This window comes from Grampus griseus, assembly GCF_964374135.1.
Source record: "Grampus griseus genome assembly, chromosome: 9".
Lineage (NCBI taxonomy): Eukaryota > Metazoa > Chordata > Mammalia > Artiodactyla > Delphinidae > Grampus > Grampus griseus.
In genome coordinates this window covers 5666116-5691233 of record NC_139003.1, presented here as the reverse complement: position 1 = coordinate 5691233, position 25118 = coordinate 5666116, and the positions used below count along the sequence as shown (strand labels likewise).

General features: G+C 52.9%; 1 protein-coding gene across 2 annotated transcripts in view; it reads right to left on the bottom strand.

Moving 5' to 3' along the window:
* Positions 1–25118, bottom strand: part of PRKAG2 (protein kinase AMP-activated non-catalytic subunit gamma 2) — a 277365-nt gene that overhangs the window by 96013 nt on the left and 156234 nt on the right. For both annotated transcript variants that reach the window (XM_082661762.1, XM_082661763.1), the window contains exon 4: positions 7660–7871. In XM_082661762.1, coding sequence (XP_082517888.1) covers positions 7660–7871 — 212 coding nt within the window. The remainder of the gene's footprint in view (positions 1–7659; positions 7872–25118) is intronic.

Below are 25118 nucleotides of genomic sequence, written 5' to 3'. Positions count from 1 at the left end.
TGTTGGTTATAGGAATCAAGCTGGCAAGAGAAGAGGAGAATGGAGACTCCAGGCTGCAACAGGTGTCTTAGGTTCCCTGTGACTAGTTTTGGGGACACCAAGTTGCTACAGGGGCTGCTGCTAATGGCCCAAACATGCAACCTCCTTATAGGACAGTCCTTGGGTGACAGGCCCCATCCCAGCTGCAGGTACATCTCCCTCATCCTGGGCATCCCATAGCTAAGGGCGCCGCCATATGAAGACACAAAAGCCCAGTTTCGGGGGCTTCCCTGGTGGCGCAGAGGTTAAGAATCCGCCTGCTAATACGGGGAACACGGGTTCGAGCCCTGGTCCGGGAAGATCCCACATGCCGCGGAGCAACTAAGCCCGTGTGCCACAACTACTGAGCCTGTGCTCTAGAGCCCACGTGCCACAACTACTGAGCCTATATGCCACAACTACTGAGCCTGCGCTCTAGAGCCCGCGAGCCACAACTACTGAAGCCCACGCGCCTAGAGCCCGTGCTCTGCAGCAAGAGAAGCCACCGCAATGAGAAGTCCGTGCACCGCAACGAAGAGTAGCCCCGCTCACCGCAACTAGAGAAAGTACGGGCTCAGCAACAAAGACCCAATGCAGCCAAAAATAAATTTAAAAAAAAAAAAAAAAAAAGCCCAGTTTCCTTGCCTTGAGGCAGAGCAAATTCTGGTGCAGTTTACACTCCAGAGCTGCCCTGTTAACAGGCTGAGGCTAAACCTCATGTGAAACCACACCTTTGCTTTGTTTCTTCCCTTCCCTTGGTCCTGAGAGCTTTCTTCTGAGAGCACTCCTAATAAATAAACTTGCATCTGAAACCCCGTCTCAGCCTCTGCTTCTAGGTACTCTGATTGAGGACACAGGTCAAGAGTGAAATTACTAGAAGAAAATGAGGGGGAGACGGGCGTGACTGCTGTAGAAAGGAAATGGGATCAGGACCGATCATTTGAACACCTTCACATCAAGTTTTCAACCCCACGGAAGATGATTCTTCCATTGGTTCCAGGCAAATACGCTCACCGTGTGCTCCCTCCTCCTAAGGAAACTCACCCATTTCCTTTACAAGCCCAGATGTAATGCTTGCTTTCCCCCTTCTATCTTTAACTGCTCCCTTCCGACTAACTCGTTCCCTGGCAGTGTTTAAATCCTTATGGGAACAAACCATCACCTCCATTCTTCCAGCTACAGCCCCATCTCTTCCCCCTCGAAGTCAGGATTCTGGAAAGTCATCTACACTAGAGACCTCCACATCTTCACCTCTTAATCATTCACCCCACATCACACGGCTTCTGCTCTTGACGGTGCCCTTGAAAGTATTCCTGCCGAGGCTACCGATGACCTCAGTCCTTACGGTCCATGGCCAGGAACGTCACTGATCACGCCCTCCAAATGCACGAAACACAACGAAATACAGTTCTTGTGCTTCTGTGATACCGTGTTTGCCTGGTTTTCTGCCTACTTTCCAGGCAGTTCAGAATCCCCATCCTTTGTTTGTCCTTCAAATGCCCACGTTCTTCTGGCTTTCTTCTCAACTACCATACATCTCTCCGGATTATTTCATCTACTATCATGGCATAAATTACCTTCTACATTCTGATGATTTAAAAATCTTAATTTCCAGGGGAGTTCCCTGGTGGCCTAGTGGTTAGGATTCCAGGCTTTCACTGCCGTGGCCCGGGTTCAATCCCTGGTTGGGGAACTGAGATGCTGCAAGCCGCGTGGTGCGGTCAAAAAAATAAATATAAACAAACAAACAAATTAATTAAAATCTTAATTTTTAGCTCCAGACTCACAAATCCAGTTGCCCTTTGGACACCTCCACTTAATTATCCCACGGGCACCTGTTGTACCAGCACCAGCCAACACACACATGTGTCCACTTATACACACCCCCATGTGCTCACATACACACAAGCACACGCACACAGCCTGCTTCTCCTCCTCTGTTCCCTATCCCAGCAAGTGCAACTACCACCCATCCAGTTTCCCAAGGCAAAACCTTCGGAATCGTCCTTGATTCTTCTCTTTTCTGCCCTCAACTAATCAATCACTACATCCCCAGCTCCTTTCAATCCGACGTCTTAAACAGCTCTCTACGTTTTAACACCAGCCCCCTTCTTTCCACTGTCAGCTGCCACCAGGCCCAGATCATTTCACACTGCATCTCATCTGAGCCCCTGCTGTACCCAAATCCAATCTAATTTCCACACCCCACCAGAGGGACCATCCTAAAATGCAGAGCTGATTATTGCTCTCTGCTGCTGCTGCAAAAAATGTCCACTTCCTTCCTCTGGGATTGTTTTTTTTTTTTAATTAATTAATTAGTTAATTTTTGGCTGTGCTGGGTCTTCGTTGCTGCGCATGGGTTTTCTCTAGATGCAGTGAGGAGGGGCTGCTCTTCATTGCGCTGCGTGGGCTTCTCATTGCAGTGGCTTCTCCTGTTGTGGAGCACAGGCTCTGGGTGCGCGGGCGTTAGAGTCGTGGCACGCGGGCTCGGTAGTTGTGGCTCGTGGGCTCCAGAGCGCAGGCATAGTAGTTGTGGCTCATGGGCCCTAGAGCGCAGGCTCAGTAGTTGTGGCGCATGGGCTCAGTAGCTGTGGCATGCAGGCTCAGTAGTCGTGGCTCGCAGGCTCTAGAGAGCAGGCTCAGTAGTTGTGGCGCACGGGCTTAGTTGCTCCGCGGCGTGTGGGATCTTCCCGGATCGGGGCTCGAACCCACGGCCCCTGCGTTGGCAGGCGGATCCCTAACCTCTGCACCACCCGGGAAGCCCTGGGCCTGGCGTTTGTGCTCACACTGGACTGGAGATTTTCTCCCATGAGAACTACACAGGCTCTATCGAATATTCTATTACGACTATTTCCCTGTTTGTGGCCCCCCAATAGACAGGAGCTCCTTCCTTTGTTCAGTGAGTCCTCAGCTATTTATCGAACCCCTCCCCTGCATAATGTGCTGTTCATAAATGGCGAACAAAATGAACACTGTCCCTGCCTCATAAGAGCCGCTTACGTACTTGTCATCCCATCAGCCTTTCCGAGCACAGTGTCTGGCACCCAGCGGTTGCTTCATAAATATTTGCTGAGTAAATAAATGATAAAATGAGTGCTGTCTACTAAAGACTAATTCATTACCCTCACCCCCTTTCCAATTTTAGAATAAAATTCATGGGAACAAAGTTTATAAAAGTGATTATAAAAGTGATTTTATAAAAGTGATCCGCTTTTATAAAAGTCAATGTTTACAGAGAGCATCTTTTTATTCCAAAAGGCAGAGATGAATTATATCTAAATATTTTCGGGCTGATAGACGTCTTTAAGCAGCTCACATGCCTCTATAAAGATTATGCCAGTAACGGAATGCATGAAATCAGCTAAACGCTTAAGGAACTTAGCACATAAGGACAGTCAACATAATCCAATTAGAAAGAAACACTTAAATGAACTTGAATCCATCACCAGCCCTGCTGCCAAGGGCTGCCGAAAGCAGAGACCTGGGCCAAACTACAGCTGCAGAGGCTGTGACCAACACGCCAAAGAAGCTCCTGGAGGCCTTGTGTGATAAAACTTACACATGATGAAGGCCCCTGTCTAATGTCTGTAGCCAGTGGGAACACTGTCTTCCAATTTTGAAACAGATCATTTCAAAACATAAGTGTTTTGGTTTTGATTTTCTGATTTTTTTTTTTTTTTTTTTTTTTTGCGGTACGCAGGCCTCTCACTGCTGTGGCCTCTCCCGTTGCCGAGCACAGGCTCCGGACGCGCAGGCTCAGCGGCCATGGCTCACGGGCCCAGCCACTCCGCGGCATGTGGGATCTTCCTGGACCGGGGCACGAACCCGTGTCCCCTGCATCGGCAGGCGGACTCTCAACCACTGCGCCACCAGGGAAGCCCTCTGATTTGAATTTGATTTTCTGAAGCTCAAACTATATAAACATTGCAGTGTTGACTGGATCATTAACAAAAATGTGGTGAAAGGATACAACCGAAAGTGTCTCTAATTCATAATAATTAAAGGATTGCTCAATCAGCATTAATAGTATATTAGAATAATCAAATATGTATTAGGTGAAGGTAAAATGGGCATAATGATATATTTTGAGACTATAGAGATTTACTATCATTAACTGCTGTATACAGATGTGTAGGGTTTTCTAAAATTGTATTTATAACCTATATACAGGTAAAGCTAAGTGCATTAATTGTTTTGTACCTATGTGCTGCTAAACGGGTCTTAAAATAAATTTTGCATATAGTTTCTAAAATAGACAGCTACCATCCCCTTGTCACTTATTTTACCAAATTGCCTAGAAGCACCTCTTAATAGACTGTACAAGGTGAACTTTGTAAAATGATCATGGACAATAAGGTATATGGAGTCCAAATAACTGTGGCTTCCTAAATTAGGAAAAAAAACTGTGGTAAAATATACTTAACATAAAATTCATCATTTTAACCATTTTTAAGAGTACAATTCAGTGGCATCAAGTACATTAATATGGTTGTGCGACCATCGCCACCATCATCTTCAGAACTTTTTTCATCTTCCCAAACTGAAACTCTGTCCCCATTAAACACTGACTCCCCATTTCTCCCCATCCAGACCCTGGTGACCACCATTTTGCTTTCTGTCTCTATGAATCTGACGGCTCTAGGAACCTCCTATAAGTGGAATCATACAACATCTGTCCTTTTAAGACTGGTGTATTTCACTTAGCATAACGTCCTCAAGGTTCATCCACGTTGTATTGTCCGTCAGGATTTCTTTTCCTTTTCAAGGCTCAATAATATTCCATTGTATGTTTCCATCATGTTTATCCATCCATGACATCTGCACGTTGTTGAAACTTCACAGTGCTATCAGTTCCCCCAGTCTGTTTGTGGAATCGCAGGCTCTGACCAGGGCACAGGGTCCGTGCCCAGCGCTGAGTACGGGATACAGCCGAGAACCCTTCCTCCCTGGCCCCAGAACCGCCTCAGAAAGCCTGGAAGGGCCCAGGCTTGCTGGCTTTCACCAAGAGCTTCGTAGTTGTGCGGTATGAACAGTTAAGAATATCACTTTCTAGTCACAGTCGGGGTGGGGGCAGGGCACAGCAGGCAGACCCAGAACGCCCTCTGGATTCTCTCTCACTTAAACTGGGAGAGGCTGTCCCGAGCACAGAACTTCTGCAATCACGGAAAAACCCTGTGTCTGCGTCCGTACCATCACTTCAAATGATCTAAAGTCGAAATGACCGTCTCCTCGTCCATGCAGTGTCTCTTCTTACACGGGGCTAACCTGTCAGTTATCCCTGGTCCATGAGAAGAAGCCAACATTTTGAGACTTGATGCCTCTCGACCAGTCGCTTCCCTCTTCGCTCCCTCCTCCGGTCTCCTCCCTCCTCCCCCAGGGTTTCTGTCCCAGACCTCCTGGCCCACTGGCCTCTCGGCAGGTTTGGCACAAGGTGGAAGGCAGGAAGCAGTGGAGACGCCAGACTTTCTACCCCTCTGCCTCGCATGGCATCTCTGGCCAGTGGCTGCTTCTCCTCTGCGGTTCCAGCTCCTGCCAGGCAGACACACTGGTTCCACCTCCCATCCGATGGGCTCCCAACACGTCCCTCCAGCCCGAGGGGAGTAGTGGCTTCCTGCGTGTGATCATCTTTGGGTTGCCGCATCATTCCTTTTTTGGGTATATTTGTTCTATTATCTCTATGACCAAGTCTCTTTGCTAAATGCCCGGGAGAACAGAAACCTCTAGATCTTTTCTCATTCATACCCAAGAACACGGATGACCTTCCTCCTGGACCCTTAGCTGTAAGCGGCCAAGGCCTGCACCTCTCCACGTCTCTAGTGAGCGGTCCTCTTGTCCCCAATCTCTGCCAGATGCCCACCTCCCAGAGACAGCCCCCCAACCCCAGCTCCTACCCTATGCTACACGTCACACTCCTTCCCACCCCAAGCCATGGCTAATTTTCTTTTCCAGGAGGCCCTCCCCTCCCCTCTCCCCTTATTTAGAATTTAGACCCTACAATCTCCCAAGGCTTCCTGGCCCTTATCAGACCACACAGTCTTTTCCCTTTCCCATCCCCTGCAGTGTGGACTATTTGTTTCACTCCAGATGCCCACCCAACCTACTTTCCGCTTTTATTTAACTGTTTTATCTGAGTGCTATTCTGTTCCCAGTAAGACTGTAAGCCCTAGAGGGCAGAGACAACACCTTGCATTTTATTCCTCAGCACTTAAAACAATACTCTGCTAAGCTTACACCTAATAAAATAATCATCAGACGAACAAGAAGAGTCACAGTAGGTTCTCTGCATGACAAACACATCTTCTTTCTCCCCAAAGGTAGCAACTGTTATGGTTGGATGGTGTCCCCCAAAAAGCTACGCTGAGGTCCTGACCACTGATACCTGTGAATGCGACCTTATTTGGACATCAGGTCTTTGCAGAGGTCATCAAGAAGCGGTCGTACTGAGTTAGGTTGGGCCCTCATCCAACACAACTGGTGTTCTCATAAGAGTTTAAAACTGGACACAAACAGAGACAGAGGGAAGACAGCCACGTGAAGATGGAGGTGGAGTGACGCTGCCCCAATCCAAGAAAATCCTGGGGCTACAGGAAGCTGGGAGAGGCCAGGAAATATCCTCCCCCCCTCAGAGATTGCAGAGGGAACGTGGTCCTGCCGAAACCTTCATTGCCCCCTTCCAGCCCCCAGAACCGTGAGAGAATAGCCTCCTGTTGTTTTAAGCCCCCCAGTTTGTGCCCCTTTGTTACGGCAGCCGCAGGAAGCTAACACCACAGCTGAATAAAATAGTTACATCCATCTGGATAGACTCTAGCGATACGGTCCTCGTGTCCTTGCTGGGCACAGGAATGATGTTGAGGGTCTGTGGTAGCCAACACGAACTAGGGGGCGGTGATGGTGGTCCCCACACGTAGGGCCCACGGTGTTGAAATGCAGAGTGTTTAAGCGCTGGTGCTAAGCCAGCTTCTTCCATCCACACCCACGAGTCCCAATCCTCCGAAGGATGCAAATCCCACTCTGCTTTGAAAGGTTCACCTTTCCCAGGATGCTTCCCAAGTCAAATGATGTCAGACTTTAAATCTTTAAAATCTAGAATAAAATTTCTACAAGAAACCATTTTTTGGCTTTCCCTATGACTTTTTACTTTAGTAACCCAATCAAGATAAATTCAAAGAAAGCTTTTAATGACTGATTTTTAAAAAGAAGCTAAGAGGGCTTCCCTGGTGGCGCAGTGGTTGAGAGTCAGCCTGCCGACGCAGGGGACGCGGGTTCGTGCCCCGGTCCGGGAAGATCCCACATGCCGCGGAGCGGCTGGGCCCGTGAGCCATGGCTGCTGAGCCTGCGCGTGGGGAGCCTGTGCTCCACAACGGGAGAGACCACAGCAGTGAGAGGCCCACGTACCGCAAAAAAAAAAAAAGAAGAAGCTAAGAGAGCAAAAAGCTTTTTCTGATCATGTTCCAGATGTTACCATTCATTTGGTTTCCGTTTGCCTACTGTGCCCTCGCCATTTTTTTCTCAGTTTGTGATTCATGATAAAATGTACCAAAAATGTCACAGGAGTGCACAGCTTTAGTTTCAGCTGTGTACAGACTCTGCCCTCCCTCCCATAGCTGGCGGCCCGGCCCCCAGGAGAAGGCCCAGACTTACAGATTTGGAGGGAGAATGGTGTGTTGGCGATGCTGACGGAGGCCTGGCTGAACTCTGGAAGGAGGACGGGCAGAACCTCTGGCCTGTGTCCGGAGGGGAAGAGGAGGCATAGATGCGATTTTCCAGTCGCTCAGGCTCATGCTTATAGGATTCGAGAGGAAACGTGTGCTGCTTGACCACTTGGGTGGGTGTTGATGGAGAGGAAGAGAGGCCTGAAGTTGAGGAGGAAACCACACAGGGCCGTTAGAAATCTGGCTGACACAGGGAAAGGGGCTTCCATCTACAAGGGCCAAAAATCTCAAATGGCAGGAATATAAAAGATCAAATTCTGAATACTGGGGACAAGCTAGTAGACAATGACTTCTAATCCCTTAGAATCAGCTGTGCCCAGAAATCCCCTCGTCACCCGACTTGAGTCGCGGGCAGAGCCGCCTTGCTGTGAAGGGACCGCTCCGACAGTTCAGAAGCTGTCGGGGTGAAAGACTTCTTACACACACACTTCGGAGGCTATTTTCTGCCACTGAGTCCAAGACCATTGGATCTCCCCTCCTCCCCTACAGAGCATGGTGCCAAGAGCACGCGGAGGGGAACCCATATTACTCGGGAGGAGACATAAGGAAGTTCACGAAGTATTCAGCAGAGACAAAGGTCAGGGTTGCAGACGTCACCTGACAACGTACACCGGGGACCAGACGAGACACGCTGTTATTGTCAAAATGTGCCACGTGAAGATGGTCACCGTGAGTGTGCAGCAGTGAGAATCACCATGAAGATGCAGGCCGGGGGCGGCTTGGGGAAGGAAGGAGCCTTGCAGAGTGAAGACTCAGATAGACAGGAACCAGGAGGAAGCGGGTGGGGATCGGTGACCAAGGAACTGCAAGGAGGCTGGGGACAGGACTCTGCCAGGGTGACAGGCCATCCACTTCAACAGGGCTGGTACAATCCTGGGGGCCTTTCTCACTCACACCTAGCTGATTACACCATAAGATCATTGTTATGAGCTGAATGGCGTTCCCCCACCCCCAGAGAGATATGTTAAAGTCTTAACCTCCGGTACCTATGAATGTGACCTTATTTGGAAATAAGGTCTTTGCAGATGGAATCAAGCTGAGATTATACTGGAGTAGTTCGGGCTCTTAACTCTATGTGTAGTGTCCTTATAAGAGGAGAAGACACAGACACACACACACACTGACACACACACACACACACACACACACACACACACACACACACACACACACACACAGAGGAGAAGGCCATGTGATGACACAGGCAGAGATCAGAGTGGCGCCTCTATGCGTCAAGGAACACCAAGCGCTGCTGGCGACCATCAGAAGCTAGAAGAGTGGAGGAAGGTGATCAAAGGGTACAAATGACCAGTTATAAGATAAATAAGTACCAGGGATGTCGTGTACAAAATGACGACTGTAGTCAACACTGCTGTATGATATACAGGACAGTTGTTAAGAAAGTAAATCCTGAGCGCTCGTCACAGGGAGAAAAGTTCTTTTCCTTTTTCTTTTCTTTTTATTGTTTCTATAGAGATGAGGGATGTTAGCCGACCCACTGTGATCATGATTTCACAATACACGCAAATCAAAGTATCGTGCTGTGTGCCTTAAACGTATACGGAGATGCATATCAATTATTTCTCAACAAAACTGGAAGAAGGCACAAAGAAGCTAGAAGAGGCAGGGAGGGATTCGATCCAGAGTCTCAGAGAGAGCGTGGCCCTGCTGACACCTTGGTTTCAGACTTCCAGCCTCTGGAACTGTGAGAGAAAAAAACTTCTGTCGTTTTATGCCACCCAGTTTGTGGTACTCTGTTATGGCAGCTCTAGGAAATGAATACAATAATGTTGCCTGATATTGATTTGTTTTCTAAGATCAGACTCCGGATTTGAGTCTGATCTCTCACATTTATAGGTAACTGAATAAAATTTTTATTTTAAATTGGTTATTTAAAAATACTTAATCACGCAAGCCAAAGCAAAGACATCAGTAGACATGGTCCAACGGCCATCCTCCCGTTCTTTCTGACCTTGACAAAGACTGGTCAGCCTACGAGCCACCAGCCTGGGGCTCTTTCTCTGTGCTGCTCTGTGCCACGTCCTCTCACGCCATCGCTGTGCACACACCCCCCAGAGCGGCCGCCTAACTCATCCCATCTCCCTCCTGCTGACTCTGCGGCCCTAGGAGCCTCCCAGCCCTGAACTCAGCACACTTCGTCTGTACCGAGCGCTACCAGAGTGAACAACGAGCTGCTTCACACCAAACCAAATGTAAAGTATGGAATTCTCTCCCCGCTCCCCGCCCCTCCCCCCAGCCCCCAAACGCATCATCGGCCCAGAGCTGTCCTGGGCCAGGGGCAGGTGCTTGGTCAATGCCGGCCCCCAACAGGCAGAGAAAGAGAAGGGGGCAGGGCCAGGGCTCAAGCTCAGTTGGCACCTTCCCTCCCATATTTCCCAGGCAGACGCATTGGGAGAGCAACCAGGTAAAGGAGGAGTGTCATTTTCCAGGGACCCCTTATCCCACGGAACCACGCCAAGTGGGGATCCCTGCCGCCCGGGCCCCAGGCTGACCTGGGAGGAGCTCCAGGTGAAAGCAGGAAGTAGAATGCTGTCACCACGGTTTTGAAGGTCTCCAGACTTATGACGTGAAAGGCCCCTAAGAGCAAAGGCCCCTAAGTTTCCACCCCAAAGGTCTTGAGAAGCAAGGCCCGTTTGGAGATGGGGCTGGGGGAGTGAGGAGGGGAGGAGGGAGACTAGGGACCCCGAGCAGCTGGAGATCTGATGGTCCAGCAGCTCTGCAGGGGGAGATGCAGGCGCTCTGGCAGGCAGGCCAGGCTGTGGGTGATACCCACGGAGCAGGAGTGAGGCCACGGGCCAGGCTGGGGCGGGCCCGAGCCTCTCAGAGGGTTGTGCCGGATGGGAGAAGGAAGCCCTCGGGCTGCTTTGTTTGTGGACAGACACCTCGCGGGCCTCAGGCCCCAGGGGTGGTGGCGTGGCCTTCACTGGCTCCTGTGACAGCCCACGTAGGCGCCACGGTCCAGCGGGAAACGTCCTGGTCCCTGCTCCCAACTCTCGCCTGGGCCACTGGACACAGGGGCCCTTCCTGTGCTTTCTTTGGGGTGTTCCCTGCATTCGGGGTTTGTGCTGCAGACCGAACAGAGGGGGAAACAGAGCTGGACTGGGGGGGGGCGGCTCTTAGGCTCAAAAGCCTGTGCCACTGACCACATCCTGACCACCCGCAGGGACCCCTCAGGCGGAGCCCCTCGGGGGCCTGAGTTCTTCACATAAAGGACAAGCGGCCCCAGTGACCTCTGCACCCTCAGCCAGCAGCAACAAGCACCAGGGTGGGGTGGACCCTACTCGGTCTCGCAGGGCTCAGTCTAGACCCGTCCCCATCCGGCAGCGACCCCGCTCCAGGCCCGCGGGGGAATTTTCCGAGGCCAGAGGAAATCAGTGCCTCTGAGGGGTCATTTCGGCAGCATCTCTCACGACTACAAACACAAGTTCTTCCCCAGCCATTCTGCTACTGGGCATTCGTGTGTCAGACGTATTCGTGTCAGCACTAACCAGCCAGTGTCTGCGGTCATCCACCTCCCTGGTGCTCCAGAGCAGAGCTTGAGACACAGGTGCTCATCAGCAGGAAGAGGCTACATAACGCACTGCACGTCCACAGCCTTCTTCCCTACGGAACACGGCAAGCCCCACCGTCCTTCTCATCTCCCAGACAGAGGGGTAAGTGAAGGACGCAAACTGCAGAGCCGTCTGCATAGAAGGATCCATTTAGAGTTTCACAGACGGGGAAGAACCTGTACACCTGCATCCCACTGTCTGCACTCGCCCAGAGTGCCTGGGAGGATCTGGAAACACGGGCTGCATCTGGTGATGGGAACGGCCGGCAGGGAAGAGGATCACGGTGGGCCCTTTGCTATTTTTCAATATGATGCATAATACCACATGAATGATGTATTTGTTATTCAGAAAATCGCTGTTTTCAGCCACTGTTCTGCTGTTGAGGCAAGAGGCCGGCTAACACTGTCTGGAAGCGCCCTGATCCTGGCGCCCAGCCGGCTCCGACCAGACGGAGGACAGGGCCTGCTGCCCCCCAGGCCCGCTCTCCCCCTCAACTCTCCCCATTTCCCCTTCTCTCTGTAGGATGCTGTCCCCCTTACGACAGTCTTCCGGATGAAGCCTAGTGGCCACTGTGGGGGGACTTTCAGAGCTGGTGGAACTCCTGGCTAGTTCTTGGGACAGAATGTTCGTTTCTCAAGTGCGAAGAATTAAAGAGACTGCGATGAAGTAGCCTGCTACCTAAGACGGCTCCTTAAAGCCCCGACGGCAGCTTCTGTGTCCCCCAGGACTCATCCCACACGAGCACCAGGGCGATCCTGACCCGGTCCCCACAGAGGGCAAAAGGGACGGCTGGATGCAGAGGACGCGCCCTAGACACACACAGCCTCGGGGAGCTGCCCAGGATAAGGAGAAGATGCCGGGCTTTCCAGCCGGTGATGGGAACAGTCTGTTTCTGGTAGAACCAAATGGAACTCCACGTCCCTCAGGGAAGCTCCTCTCATGGAAATCTTTCCAAGTTCAAGAGATGCATCCACCTTTCCACCTGGCCTCCTGCTTCCTCTCTCCTCCCCTCCCAGAGCAGGTGATTCCTGCTGGGAAACAGGACGATACCCTGGACTATGGGGGCGGGTGGGGGTGGAGGAGGGGACAGGTAAAATGCTGTGTGGATTCGGAATGTGTGTAGCTTCGGGTACGGGGAAAGAACTTTCCTAGAACCAAAAACTCGCCCCCTCTTTGCACTGAAACCTGAAACATCTCTAAGAGGGTGGAGTCTTACGATACCGTCTTACTGGTTACAAAGTGCTGGGACACACTCCTAGCAGCTCCCACCCCCCATCCCACCCCGAGAGAGAGAAAGGGGGCAGGTTTATGACCCCACTTCACAGGTGAAGAAACTGGGGCTTAGAAAAATTACGGATCCATTCACTTTAGGGAGTGAATGGCAGAGGTCACAGCCGGATCCAAATTCTAGACTGTTTTTGCCGTGATTAAACTGGAATATCGTCCAGGGAAGGAACACACAGACTTAGAATCACACTTTGGGTGCGCGACTCACCCTTCCAGAAAGCGTGGTTCCACAGGCCAAGAGGAGGGAAGCATGGGTGCCTGGAGGGACGCTGGTGTTGCTGAAGGACGGGAGGGGATGCTGGAGGGACAGGGGGGCTCCCCGCGGTGGCGGGGCAGCGTTGGCGGGGCAAGGATGGGTACCTTCAAAGATGTTTTCTCTTCCGTGCCAGCCAGAAAGAGTAGAGACATTTTCACCAGAGAGGGGACTTCTGCTCACACTTATGCCACTTTACCAGTGGGGGGAAAACTGTCTTATGAAAGGAAAGGGGGCCAGGTAAGCACGATATACCTAAATCTTTTTTCTGTTTTTGAATATTGGTGTCACAATAAAGGGAAAAATGGGGTAATGCTGACACAATCCTCCATCACTTTTAACCTACTTTTTTTTTTTTTTTTTTTTTTTTTTGGCTGTGTTGGGTCTTCGTTGCTGCACACGGGCTTTCTCTAGTTGGCCGCGAGTGGGGGCTACTCTTCGTTGCGGTGCGCGGGCTTCTCATTGCGGTGGTTTCTCTTGCTGTGGAGCACGGGCTCTAGGTGCCCCGGCTTCAGTAGTTGTGGCATGCAGGCTCAGTAGTTGTGGTGCACAGGCTTAGTTGCTCCGCGGCATGTGGGATCTTCCTGGGCCAGGGCCTGAACCCGTGTCCCCTGCATTGGCAGGTGGATTCTTAACCACTGCGCCACCAGGGAAGTCCCCCCATTCCTTTTACAGAGACCAATTTCTTTCTTTTTGTTTTTGTTTTATTGCTTTTTTTTTTTTGACTTAAAACAACAATAAATGTTTATTAATTCGCACAGTTTCAGTGTGTCAGGAATCTGGGAGCAGCTTGGTTGGATGGTTTGGGGTTGGAGTCTTCCGTGAGGCCGCGGTCAAGGCTCCAGTCCCAATTTATTTCCTAATTGTAGGATAAACTGCCAAATTCAGTCTCTCAGGAGAACCATGTGTCCGACTGGCCAGCTGCTATGGGCCAGGTCAAGATGCAGCAGACAAGTCCCACCTTTCAGTCTGGCTGGAGGAAACGGGACAAAAGGAAAACCAGCACCAACACCACCAGCAGCGCTCCATGAGCACCAGGAGTGAACTGCCTGTAAGGCCAAAACCAGAGGCGCTCGGAGAAATGGCTGGAGGGGCGGGGACGTCCCACGGACACACCCGGAAGAGCCGGGCCTCAACTCCGGAGAATGAAAAGGGTCCACCTCTGATTAAGATGACTTTCCCATGGGCCCAGACAGCACGGAGCTGTGGCAACAAAACCAAGAAGGACACACAGGTTCCCCTGTCTTGTTCTTCCGAGAAGGCTCTCCCTCCTTCCCCAGCTCCTTGAGGCCTTTGTTAGCGCCTCTGTCAGCCTCTGAGAGTGAACAATGCCTTCGAGTCTCCCGAGGCTGCAGCCAGGGCCCGTGAATAGGCTCAGTGAGCGAACAGAAGCGACTCTGGCAGCCACGCCAGACACCAGGCCAGTGGCTCCAGACACCAGGGAGCCACGAGCTGGTGACTTCACAGGGCCAGGCTGTGCTGGCGTGAGCTACGTCTGGAGAGAAGGGGAGAAAGGAGAACGGCGGTGCCACCGGAAGAAAGCGAACAGGGGCCAGCAGAGCGATGCAGAGGACAGGCCTGCATTTCAGGAGCCTGAAGATCCAGGCCTAGTCTCACCACTAACTAGCCAACCCCGTTTTGTAAAAATAAACCAGGTAGACAAGATGGCCGTGTGGTGCGCACCTGCATGTGCTCCCCCCTCCCTCCCCCCTTCCTTAGGCACCAGCCCTTTTCATGCATGTGAGCACTTGGCTAACAAGGCTGGGTTTGAAATACCAAGGAAGAAAAACCAACATGAAAAAATTCATTTTCCAAGCACCTAAACCCAAGAACTGCTGTTTCTTGTAACAGCGGTTTCAACAGAGATGCTAACAGCGAGTGGATCTTGTCGCCTTTGGGGGGCTGCAGCCGTGCCCCTCAAAGTGGATTTGGAGGTTCTACACACTTGGTAGCCAGTACCTGCTGGGACCAGATGCTGTGGCCCCTCGTCCCCCAAGTGCCCCCCTCCTGATACCTGCAGACCGAGGCATGGGCTCCCGGCACCGTGCCCGGGCCCACTCGATCCAGGTCGTGAAGGGGGAGGAGACGGCAGCCAGCAAGTGCTGCCGACCAGAAGCCAAGCAGCCCCACGACTCCAAGGTCCAATTCCCGCTGCCCCGCCGGGCCCTCCGTCGCCGGCACAAGCCACGCTTCACCACCAAGAGGCCCAACGCCTTCTTTTAGATGCAGGGCCGCCCCGTCCCCAGATCTGCCCAAATAAAACTCACTGGGAAAACCCGGTGCTCAGAAAAAAAAAAGAAAAAGAAAAAGAAAAAATTCATTTTGTTCCTGATCTTAGACGTCCTTGCTGACCATCGTGCCAAGAGCGCGGAGTGAGAAGAACAAAGTTTCGATTTACACTGGATGCGGGTTTGCTTACGTGAGGCCTTAAAAACAACGAACTACGCATCACAGAGATGGGCGGGGTGGGTATCGTTCCTAACTTTGGAGGGATGGTGACGAGGGTCATGGGAGGATGGTGATACAGACAGCGTGTGTCAAACCAAATGCCCCGGCCAGGGAGAGGCAGGGACCCCTGCTGCTAAGGGACCATGCCACAGAGAGGGACCTTAGGAGGGACGGAAGGCCCCGGGCAGTAGAAGAAAGACAAGCAGGGTGTGCACATGCTGGGGTCCGGTCTGCCCTGTGGAGAGCGGTCCTCGTGTACAGGTGCACCGCTGACGTCCGTCAGACACCAGTGTGTTCCCACCCAGGGCTGAGGCCAATGGGACCAAAGGTGCAGACGCAGCCCCCAGAGCTGGTCAGCGGATACATTCAAGGGTCGCAACAAGCACCCTGAGGCCTCACCAGCCTCGGCCCAAGCATCCGTTACTCAGGCCCGGAGAGGACGGGGCGAGGACAGGCTGGCCTGAGCCAGGCCCTGTCCAGGAGGAAGGTCTGCAACACTCCAGACACGCCATCGCGGTACAGGTGGAGGCGCCCGTGGATGGGCCCCTGTGCCTCTTTGTGAATTCCCAGACCACAGGCTCGCCACTGTGTCCACCAAGCAGGCCGAATGACGCATGATGCCTGAAGGGATGAAATTTAGCCTGGAGCTGCCAACTGACTCAGCAGGGCAGGACGGCCAAGGAGGTGGGGGGAGTAACCCGAGGCGGGAACTCTGGAAGGAAAGGAAATCTCCGCCTCGCTCCTCCCTGCGGTGTCTCTCAGAGTAACCTACGGGAGCCTGGGAATTACAAAGGCAGTGTGAGTCCCGTGTCTAAACAGGAAGCTGCATTATCAGGAAATTCGGGCCCAAACCTGAGACCCTGGCGAATCCTGGGCACAGGCTTGACCTGAGGTCTGAGGCTCGCAGGTAGGTTTCTAGGTCCTTCTTGATTTGAAGGAACCACCCATGTCCGGTGGCAGCTGGACTTTCAGGGGCTTGAACTCTACTCGAGGGGAAACCAGACTTCTCCGGACCCCGTGGGCTGGGGTCTCCCTGGGTGCCAACAGAAGCAGGCACTCTCCTTTGCCCAGGAGGGCGGTTGGACTGCCCGCCCCGGGCACGGCTCGCGTGTGGCCTGGGTCTGTCCCAGCCCGGTGGTGGTCTGCTCTGAGGCTCTGAGCAGAGTGTCCCTGAGGAGTCCCCATAACTTTTCCACTGAACTTTGGATAACTTTCTGCCTCCGTTTCCCATGGGAAGGCTTGGCTCAAGACCCTTGGTCTGGGCAGTCCCCCGTCTCCATCCCCGGAGTCTGACCCAACATGCTGGGCAGGACGTCTGAGTCACCCGGTCAGCTGAGAGGCTCTCGGCCCACGGTTCTCAAACCCGGCTGAGCAGGGTCACCGGGCAGCTCGGAGAATACACAGTCTCAGGTCCTAAGGATTCTGTTGAGTGGGTCTGGGAACCTGCATTTCTGAAGTTCCCCAGGTGATACAGGTGGCCAGACAAGTTTGGAACCATTCATTCCATCCAACCTCCTCATTTTACAGATAAGAGACTTCTGAAGTAACTCTAGTTCCCATTCTTCGTGGCCTGTGGAATGAGGCCTCAGCCCTCTCTCTCTCACAGCTCCCTTCTCTGCGAGCAAATTCTCTTCTTTCTGAGTTCCAAGCCCCCTGCCTGGCCTCTGATGGAAACTATTCTTCCTGCAGCCCAGGCCAGTCTCACGCAGAGACTCCCTTGAATTACGTCTCATCCCAAGGGCCCCCGCTCCTTTCTAGCTGGCTGCTTTGAGACCTTGCTCCAGACGCTCCAGAATCACCCATTTCCTAGAAGATGCTCTCCTGGTGTCCTCTCTACCCCATCCACTCCACCAGGGCCCCTCTCTCAGGGGTAGAGTTTTTGGACTCTTCTCCAGAAATGGGCCTGGATAACTTTATATCCAATGGCTTTGACTCTGGCCATACCTGAGCTTACTCTCAGTTCATATATTAATTTGGAATAAGGTTCGGGGCTGCAAGTTTTGCTTATAGACTCTAAGAGTCTGTTTTACAATCTTCTATAATTGAAACTATCCAAAATCTGTTGGAGACGGAAGTCATTTTGGAGTCCGTCAAAGCACGATGGCAACGTGGTAGGTGAAAAATTCTTTCTTCTAAGAAAACAAACTCTTTTAGGACATTTTCTAAGGTTCTTATTCTCCTCAAAGGAACGCAGGAAACGCTGCAGTTTCACAGGGCTTTGTGTACCCAACAGCATTCTGGACCTAGTTATTCAGTAGCTGGTCCCAGCGTGTCGATGTTCGCATGGGTAAACCGGCAAAAGAAAACGAAACAGAAACAGTGGTGGGGGAAACGTCGTGGGCATTCACAGGGGTGACTGTGGATCAGTTCCAGCAGTCTGGTCTAGCCTCTGGTGTCTGCCTGGCCTTTAGAAGAGCCGTACCCTTTTCATGCTCCTCTGGAGGCCCGAGTTCTGCTTCGTGGCCCCCAAATGTAACCCTAGCTACTTCACTACAGCAAAAGATAAGAGCATATGTGCCTTTTGATGTGGAACCTCAAAGGCAATCCTTGGCAAATGGACGAGAAAAAAAACAACAACAACAACCCTCAGTGGCTTTGTAAGAGGGAGAGATTCTAGAACAATCGGTTCCCATATAAAGCAGCTTCTAAAAAACAATTTGCTAAGGATTTGACAATGTAAGGGAAATAGCTACGCCAGTGCCCTCTGATGCTGGTCTCCGTGGAATCACAAAAGTAAGAGGCAGCCTCTGGTGCCACACAGGTTAATTCAGCCAAATGTGACAGAGTCAGGGTGGCTCCCACCAAGTGAATCGGAGCGGTGGAAACGGTGGTGGGTCACCTTAGTGGACAAATGTTTCACGACCTCATTTTACAGTGGAGGAAACGCAGGCCCCAGGAGATGATGTGTCAGGCCCATGGGCGACAGCTAGGACGGAATCTAGACCATGCACGGCAATGATGAAACGCAGGCCCTGGGAGATGATGTGTCAGGCCCGCAGGCGACAGCTAGGACAGAAGCTGGACCATGCACGGCAATGACACGGGTCTTCAGACATCCAGGCGGGCACCTTCCCTGAGCTCTGAGAGGGTTCAGACTCCGATTCACCAGCATGAGTGTCAGGGCAGGAGACCGTCTGTGTAGGTGAGAGGAAAGAGTGCACGTTCCCATGGGGGCACGGCAGGTGCATGGGCTCAGAGCTGGGAGGGTGGCACTCGGGGTACCCACACCACTGCATGCAGGCTCCTCTCCCTGTGCCCGCCAGCCACCCCAAATATGCCCACAGGCTGCACAGGGTGGAGGGGGTAGTGGCCAGCCCTGACTCAGACATGCTGGGTTTGGGAGAGGGGGAGGGCAGTGTGTCCTCAGTCAGTGTGGTGACTGTCATTTCCTGACAGCACATAAGGGAAGGACAGTAACTCAGCAGGAGGCCATGGAGTTTCATACTCGCTGGCTGGTGCCGAGGTGCCCGGGGGCAGGGGAAAGGCTTTCTGACACTGGCCACAGATGGGGCCCGAATATTTCTGGGCAGGAGCCTTCCTCGTGCCCTGCGCTGCTCAGATGCGCCCTTAGTCAGGACTAGCTTCTGTGCAAGTTCAGACAAGTCTCTCTGACCTTGATCTCTCTGAGATGCCTGTTTATAATACAGCATCGTCCAGGCAAACTGTCCTGGCAAAGCCATCCTGCCGGTGCTCGTTGTGATGTGAATCGGTGGATCTGGTTTGAGGGTACACTTGGAATTGGCCCTGCTGAGACGGGACTACAGTTCTGTATAGGGAGGGGGAAGACCGGGCCTCTCCAAGAGTCAGCAGAGCCTCTGCCTGAAAACGTGCCCGTGCTGACCAGGGGCTCTGAGGCGGGCCTCCCTTCTCTGTGCCTGGGACACCAACCCTCCGTGGCTGTCCCTGCTCTGTCTCCAGCCCCTCTTGGAATTCCTGGTTGTTCACTGCCCATCACCTGTTTATTATTCCAGCTGACGGGGAAACCTGCCACTCGGAAGCTCCCAGGGTGGACTTTTTAAAATCTGAAATTGTACCTTGAGTTATTCCTACACTCTCTGCGATTTGTATGTTGGAACCACTCAGAACCCTTGATGCTAGCTCCCCCGGCGCAGACTGCGGGCGCCCCCGGCTCGTGGAGCGCGGTCCCTCCTGCCGTGCTTGGTGGCCCCCCTCTGGGTGGCTTCTGGGCTGTTTAGCCTCCCCACTTCTCCATGCTGGACTCAGTAAGGGGGAGGATGGGCCATGGGGACCTAGGAAGGGCTCCGAGCCCCGTCCCCTCCCCGAGGTGTGCGCGGTCATTTCCAGATGTGCAGCCCCCAGGGCGTCTGGAACGCACCTCTCTCCCAGGACTGACGGCCTGTGGGCCCGGGAGCGGTTTGCAAACCACCACTTTGCAAAGCCTCGTTCTGCCCAGCAGGCAGAGGAGGCTGAGGCCTGGAGCCGGGGAGCCGGCTTGTGGGTGAGTGTGATGCCCGCTCTGGCCTCCCGCTTGGCGCCCAGCAGGCCAGGTGGCTGCCGGCCAGAGCAGGCATCCCTCCCCTCCCCTCCCCTCCCCTCCGCGGGGTGCTGGCGGCGGCCGCTGCCACGGGACTCCAACGAGGGCTCTCCTATGGCTCTGTTGACTCAACACACCACCTGACACCACCCGCCAGGCCTTCTGGGTGTGAGAAGCCGGTGAGATGGGTGGCGGGTATGTGTGAGACCAGGGTGGCCTCCAGCAGGGCTGGCATCCAGGCCGAGCCTCTGCCACCGGTGCTGTTTCTATGGGGCTGCTCTGAGCTCCCAGCTCTTCCCATCTGCCTCACGGAGAGAGGGGCTGAGCGCACCCCGCAACCCCCAGGGATGAATGGGTAGACTCTCCTCGGAGGAGGAAGAAGGGGAGGAAAGAAAGCTGCTGACAGAAGGGAACCAAGCATCTCAGGATGGAAACACACGTCCTGGCTGCGTCCTTCTGAAGATAACCCAGAACCTCAAACCACAACCACACGAGAACAGCTCTGGGAGCTCAGGACCTTCTAAAAGATCACAGCCTCGTTCCTGCACTTTCCCTGCTAACAACTCCACCAGAGGGAACTGGAAAAGGGACCGTCTTTCCGGGGAGCCTAGAATTCCTCACCTTCCCGAGGCCGACCTACGATAACCACCACCATCAGAGCTTGTTTCACGGATGGGGAGAAGGCAGCCCCTATGCGCAGGTCCCCTTCCAAGCACCTCACCTGCTCGATCCATCTCTTTGATGCCCCAGGCTCCCCTTTCTCCAGGTCATTTTTACCCGAAAGGCGCCACCCCTGTGAATCGTGGCCAACCAGCTCAAGGCTGGCGGGAGAGCAGTTACTACACACGCCACGAGAAGGGGGCCACAGAGGGTGCAGGGAAGAGACGCAAGCGCAGGGCCGGGTCCCCGGCCTCAGTGGTACCCAGTTAGCACGCTCTGCCTCCACGTCATCTTCTCTCTGGCTTTCTAGAATCGGTGTGTGAGAACTGAGGTCCCCATGCTACGCTTGGGGAAGCGGGTTTTCCCCCACTGATCATCTGATTCAGTCCACAGCTGCAGCATCTCCTGCTGGCTAAGTTCCTCTTTTGTAAAGCCTTCACTGGTTTCCGGAGTTTTTTATTCTTCCTTTTTGGGTACCGTGCACCTTCTGACATTATAAAGTTACAGTACACTGTAGTCCCATCTTTACAGACCTCATGTCCTCCACTGACCGTGAGCTTATCTATCACCGTGCCCCCCGCATGCACGGTGCCTGGCGCGCAGACCCGCCTCAGTAAATATTCGCGGGACTTCACGCGGCACCTCCTTTGTTCAACAAACTGCTCGACAAAAGCACAGTCCATAACAGAACAAATGAATACGTCGGATTCAACAAAACTTAAAACTTAAGCTCTTTAAAAGATACCGTTAAAGAAAGGAAAAACGACAAGTGACAGGGAGAAAAATACTTGCAAAACCCATATGTGATAAAGGACTTGTATCCGGAATATATAAACAACTCTCAAAACTCCATAATAAGAGAACAAATAATTCAATTAAAAAGAAAAGTGGACAGAAGATTAAATAGATACTTCACCAAAGAGGATATACAGATGAAAGGCACAGTAAAAGATACTCAACATCATTAATCATCAGAATCAATGCACATTCAGACTGCAATGAGCTACCCCTACACACCTCTTAGACTAGCTGAAAATGTTCTTAAAAACTGACCGTACTTAGCGCTAGGGAGGATGTGGCACAACAGGAACTCTCATACGTCGCTGGTGGGAATGCAAAACGGTGCAGCCAGTTTGGGACATAGTTTGAGTTTCCTATGAAGTTAAACATACGTTTACCGTAGAACCCGGCAATCCCGCTCACAAGGGAAATGAAAACTTTTATTCACACAAAAGCCTGATGCAAACGTTTATAGTGGCTTTATTCATAGTTTGAAAATGGAAACCACCCAAATGTCCTTCAACTGGTGAATTAATAAACAAACTGGTGCATCCGTACCATGGAACACTGCTCGGTAATAACAGGGAAAGAACCACTGATACGTGCAACAACCTGGGTCATTCACAGACGCACTTTGCTAACTGAAAGAAGCCAGCCCCCAAAGCCTATATACCGGAGTTTTTCATTTATATGACATTCTGGGAAACGCAAAATTATAGGGTAGGGAAAAATTATAGGCTGCCAGGGGTTGAGAATGGAGGAGGGGAGAAGTGGACTGTAAAGGGGCCTGAGGGAACATTTGGGGGTGATGGAATTGTTCCCTGTCTTGATGGTGGTTGTGATTATATAATTATATATGTTTCTCAAAACTCACAGAGCCGTACACTAAAAAGGGTGAATTTTACTGTGTGTAAACTCTATATCCATAAACCCGATCGTTCATGAAAGTTCTCTAACATGAGTTTGACGGGCTGTCTGTGTGGTCCAGGCTAATGGGGCGGGGGGGCACCTGGGACCAACTCCTGTGGGCCTTGAAGGATGAAGGGTGGGCTCTGAGGGACAGTCCTGAGGTTTTCAACAGAAGCACCACCTTGGCCCAAGACCTGCTCGATTAAAAAGAGCAGCTGGAAACCCTTCCCTCTGGCCTGAAGGTCATCTCAGGAGACAGGCTGGAGCCACCCCTGCTGAGCAGGGGAAAGAGTGAGGTGTTGGCTCTGGTGCCCTCCAGGCTGCCGGGAAGGCAGGGCAGTGGGAGAGAACTGGAAGGTCAGAGCCGGCAGGAGAGGCAGGTGTCACATTCCACGCCTCGCCCAGGGCAGCACTGCGGCCCCAACAAGTGACGTCTTTTTCCCCGGGGCTCCTGGTAGGACTGAGCTCCCAGAAAAGCCCAGGGCCAGTGCAGGAGGCCCCGGGGCTCTTCTCCTAGGGCCACACGGGGGTTCCAGAGCAAAGACGCAAGGGCGAGGCCCTCGCCAGGTGGCTGCTGGCCCAGAGCAGCTTCTGCAGGACTGAAAACGCCCACCTCTCCTCCCAGGCTCCCGTCTCTCCCGCGAGCCCCCCTTTGCCTGCTCTGTCCACACAGCCCCTCCAGGCCTGCAGAGGGTCCCGTGCCTCTGCACACCTTCAGGGCTTACCTTATTATTTCTTTCTGCTTCTAAAAATTGTGGTTTGGTTTGGTTTAGACACCTGTATGCCAAGTACGTGAATACTTATGAACAGCTGACAAATACGTTAGTAGAACTTTCTGAAAAAGATAATTTGTTGATCAGAACTCTCTAACCTTTCTTAAAGTTATTTTTAATTGTGGTAAAATACACAGGACATAAAATCTACCATCTGAACCCTTTTTAAAAGTGTTCAATTCAGTGGCATTAAATACATTCACATTGTTGTGTAACCATCACCACCACCATCCAGGCTCATAACTTTTTTTTTTTTTTTTTTTTTTTTTAATTGGCTGCACCGAAAGGCATGCGGGACCTTAGTTCCCCGACCAGAGATCGAACCTGCGCCCCCTGCAGTGGGAGTGCGGACTCTTAACCACTTTTTCATCTCCCAGAACTGAAACTCTGTCCCCATGAAACACTGTCTCCCTGCTCCACTCCCCGGGCCTGACACCCACAATCTACTTTCCGTTTCTGTGAATGTGATTCCTCTAGTCCCTCGTACAAGTGGGATCACCTAGCGCTTGTCCTTTCTTGCTGGTTTCTTTCACTGAGCGTAATGCTCTCAGGGTTCTTCCATGTCATCGCAGCGGTCAGAATTTATTCCTTTTTAAGGCTGAATAAGATTCTGGTGCATGGCCAGACCCAGAGTGCTTTCTTTTCAAAGTCCCTCCCAGCTTTGCTATTGCTTTGTTATTGCTCTGTTTCTCCTCCTAGGTCTCCGACGGCCCTTTCCTGTGGTGGCAGCAGCCTCCTTGTAGCCCCATAGCCCGGCTTCCACGCACCCCTCACGCAGGATGCGAAGGGCCCGGAACAGGGGGTCAGGGTGTGTGATGCACACACCATCCCTAAAGACCCTGTGGGGACGTCCCCACTGTCCCTGCTGTCAGAATCTGCCTGTCTTAGCCCACGCGAGGGCTGTCCCTTCTTCCAGGCCCTGGGTGCATGTGAGGCCTGCCATGGTCACAGGACCAGGAATGGGTCATCAGGCTGGCAGTGCGGGGGAGGCCAGGGAGGCGCCAGACGGTCCTGGCCTCCTGCAGCCAAGCTTCCGAGGTGCTGGCTGGGCAGCCCTGCCAAGGTCATGTGACGTTTACATGACACCCGGCGAGGCTGCTGCGGTGACATAACCGGGGGAGGGCGGGTGGGGGGTGTGTCCCCTGGGCACGGAGCCTGCAGCTGCGCCCAGTCCCATGGCTCCGTGCTGTGTAAATTAAAGCGCTGGTCACCTGTTCTTCCATGTCACGGCTTAACCTGCGCCCTCTGACGTGACCACGGAGTCATGAGGACCGTCCCCTTCGGTGCTCTTCTGCCTTCCTTTCCCCGAGAAAGCCATCTGAGAAAACACCTGCCAGCTTCCTGGGGAGGATAAGGCAGATGCCCCAGTGTGAATTAGTCGAGCGACTCCCAGCGAGGACAAGCCCTTCCCAGCAGGCGTGGGGTACAGGCCCTTCTGTGGGTTCACGCATGAACGTGTTCACGCAGGGCTCTGAGGGCCAGCATCGAGCTGGACGCTGTGCCGGGGGCTTTGCACTGATGGGAAACACAGCCCCAGCCCTCTTTCAACTCGTTCCGCAAAAGCTTCAGCGCCAACTCCAGCTCTGTTGCCCATAAGGCTGCTGCTGTGTAACCTGAGGCTCAGTTTAGCCATCAGTGGAATGGACGGATCAAACCTGAACTCTTTTTTTTTTTTTTTTTTTTTTTTGCGGTACGCGGCCCTTCCACCGCCGTGGCCTCTCCCGTCGCGGAGCACAGGCTCCGGACGCGCAGGCTCAGCGGCCATGGCTCACGGGCCCAGCCGCTCCGCGGCACGTGGGATCTTCCCGGACCGGGGCACGAACCCACGTCCCCCGCATCGGCAGACGGACCCCCAACCACTGCACCACCAGGGAAGCCCCAAACTTGAACTCTTGAATGGGATACCTCCGCTGGGAACAGACTAGCTTAGCTCCCAAAGCGTGCTGGAAGCTGTTCTCTTCATGGTGGCTGGAGCGGGAGCTGCAAGCCTGGGCTCTGGCCTAGCCCTCAGCCCAGCATGCAGACCTTCAGAGCGGGCCCACATGGAGGCTTTGGTCCGCTGGACACAGATGGAAACCACAGGCATTGCAGCCGCCAGCCTCAACAGAGTCGGGGGTTCATCTGGAGGAGGAGGTGGACCCCACCCCGTGCACACTCGACGCCAGCCCTTCAGGGGCCGGAGGGCGTGGGCTTGATGTCGGCACCAGGGCC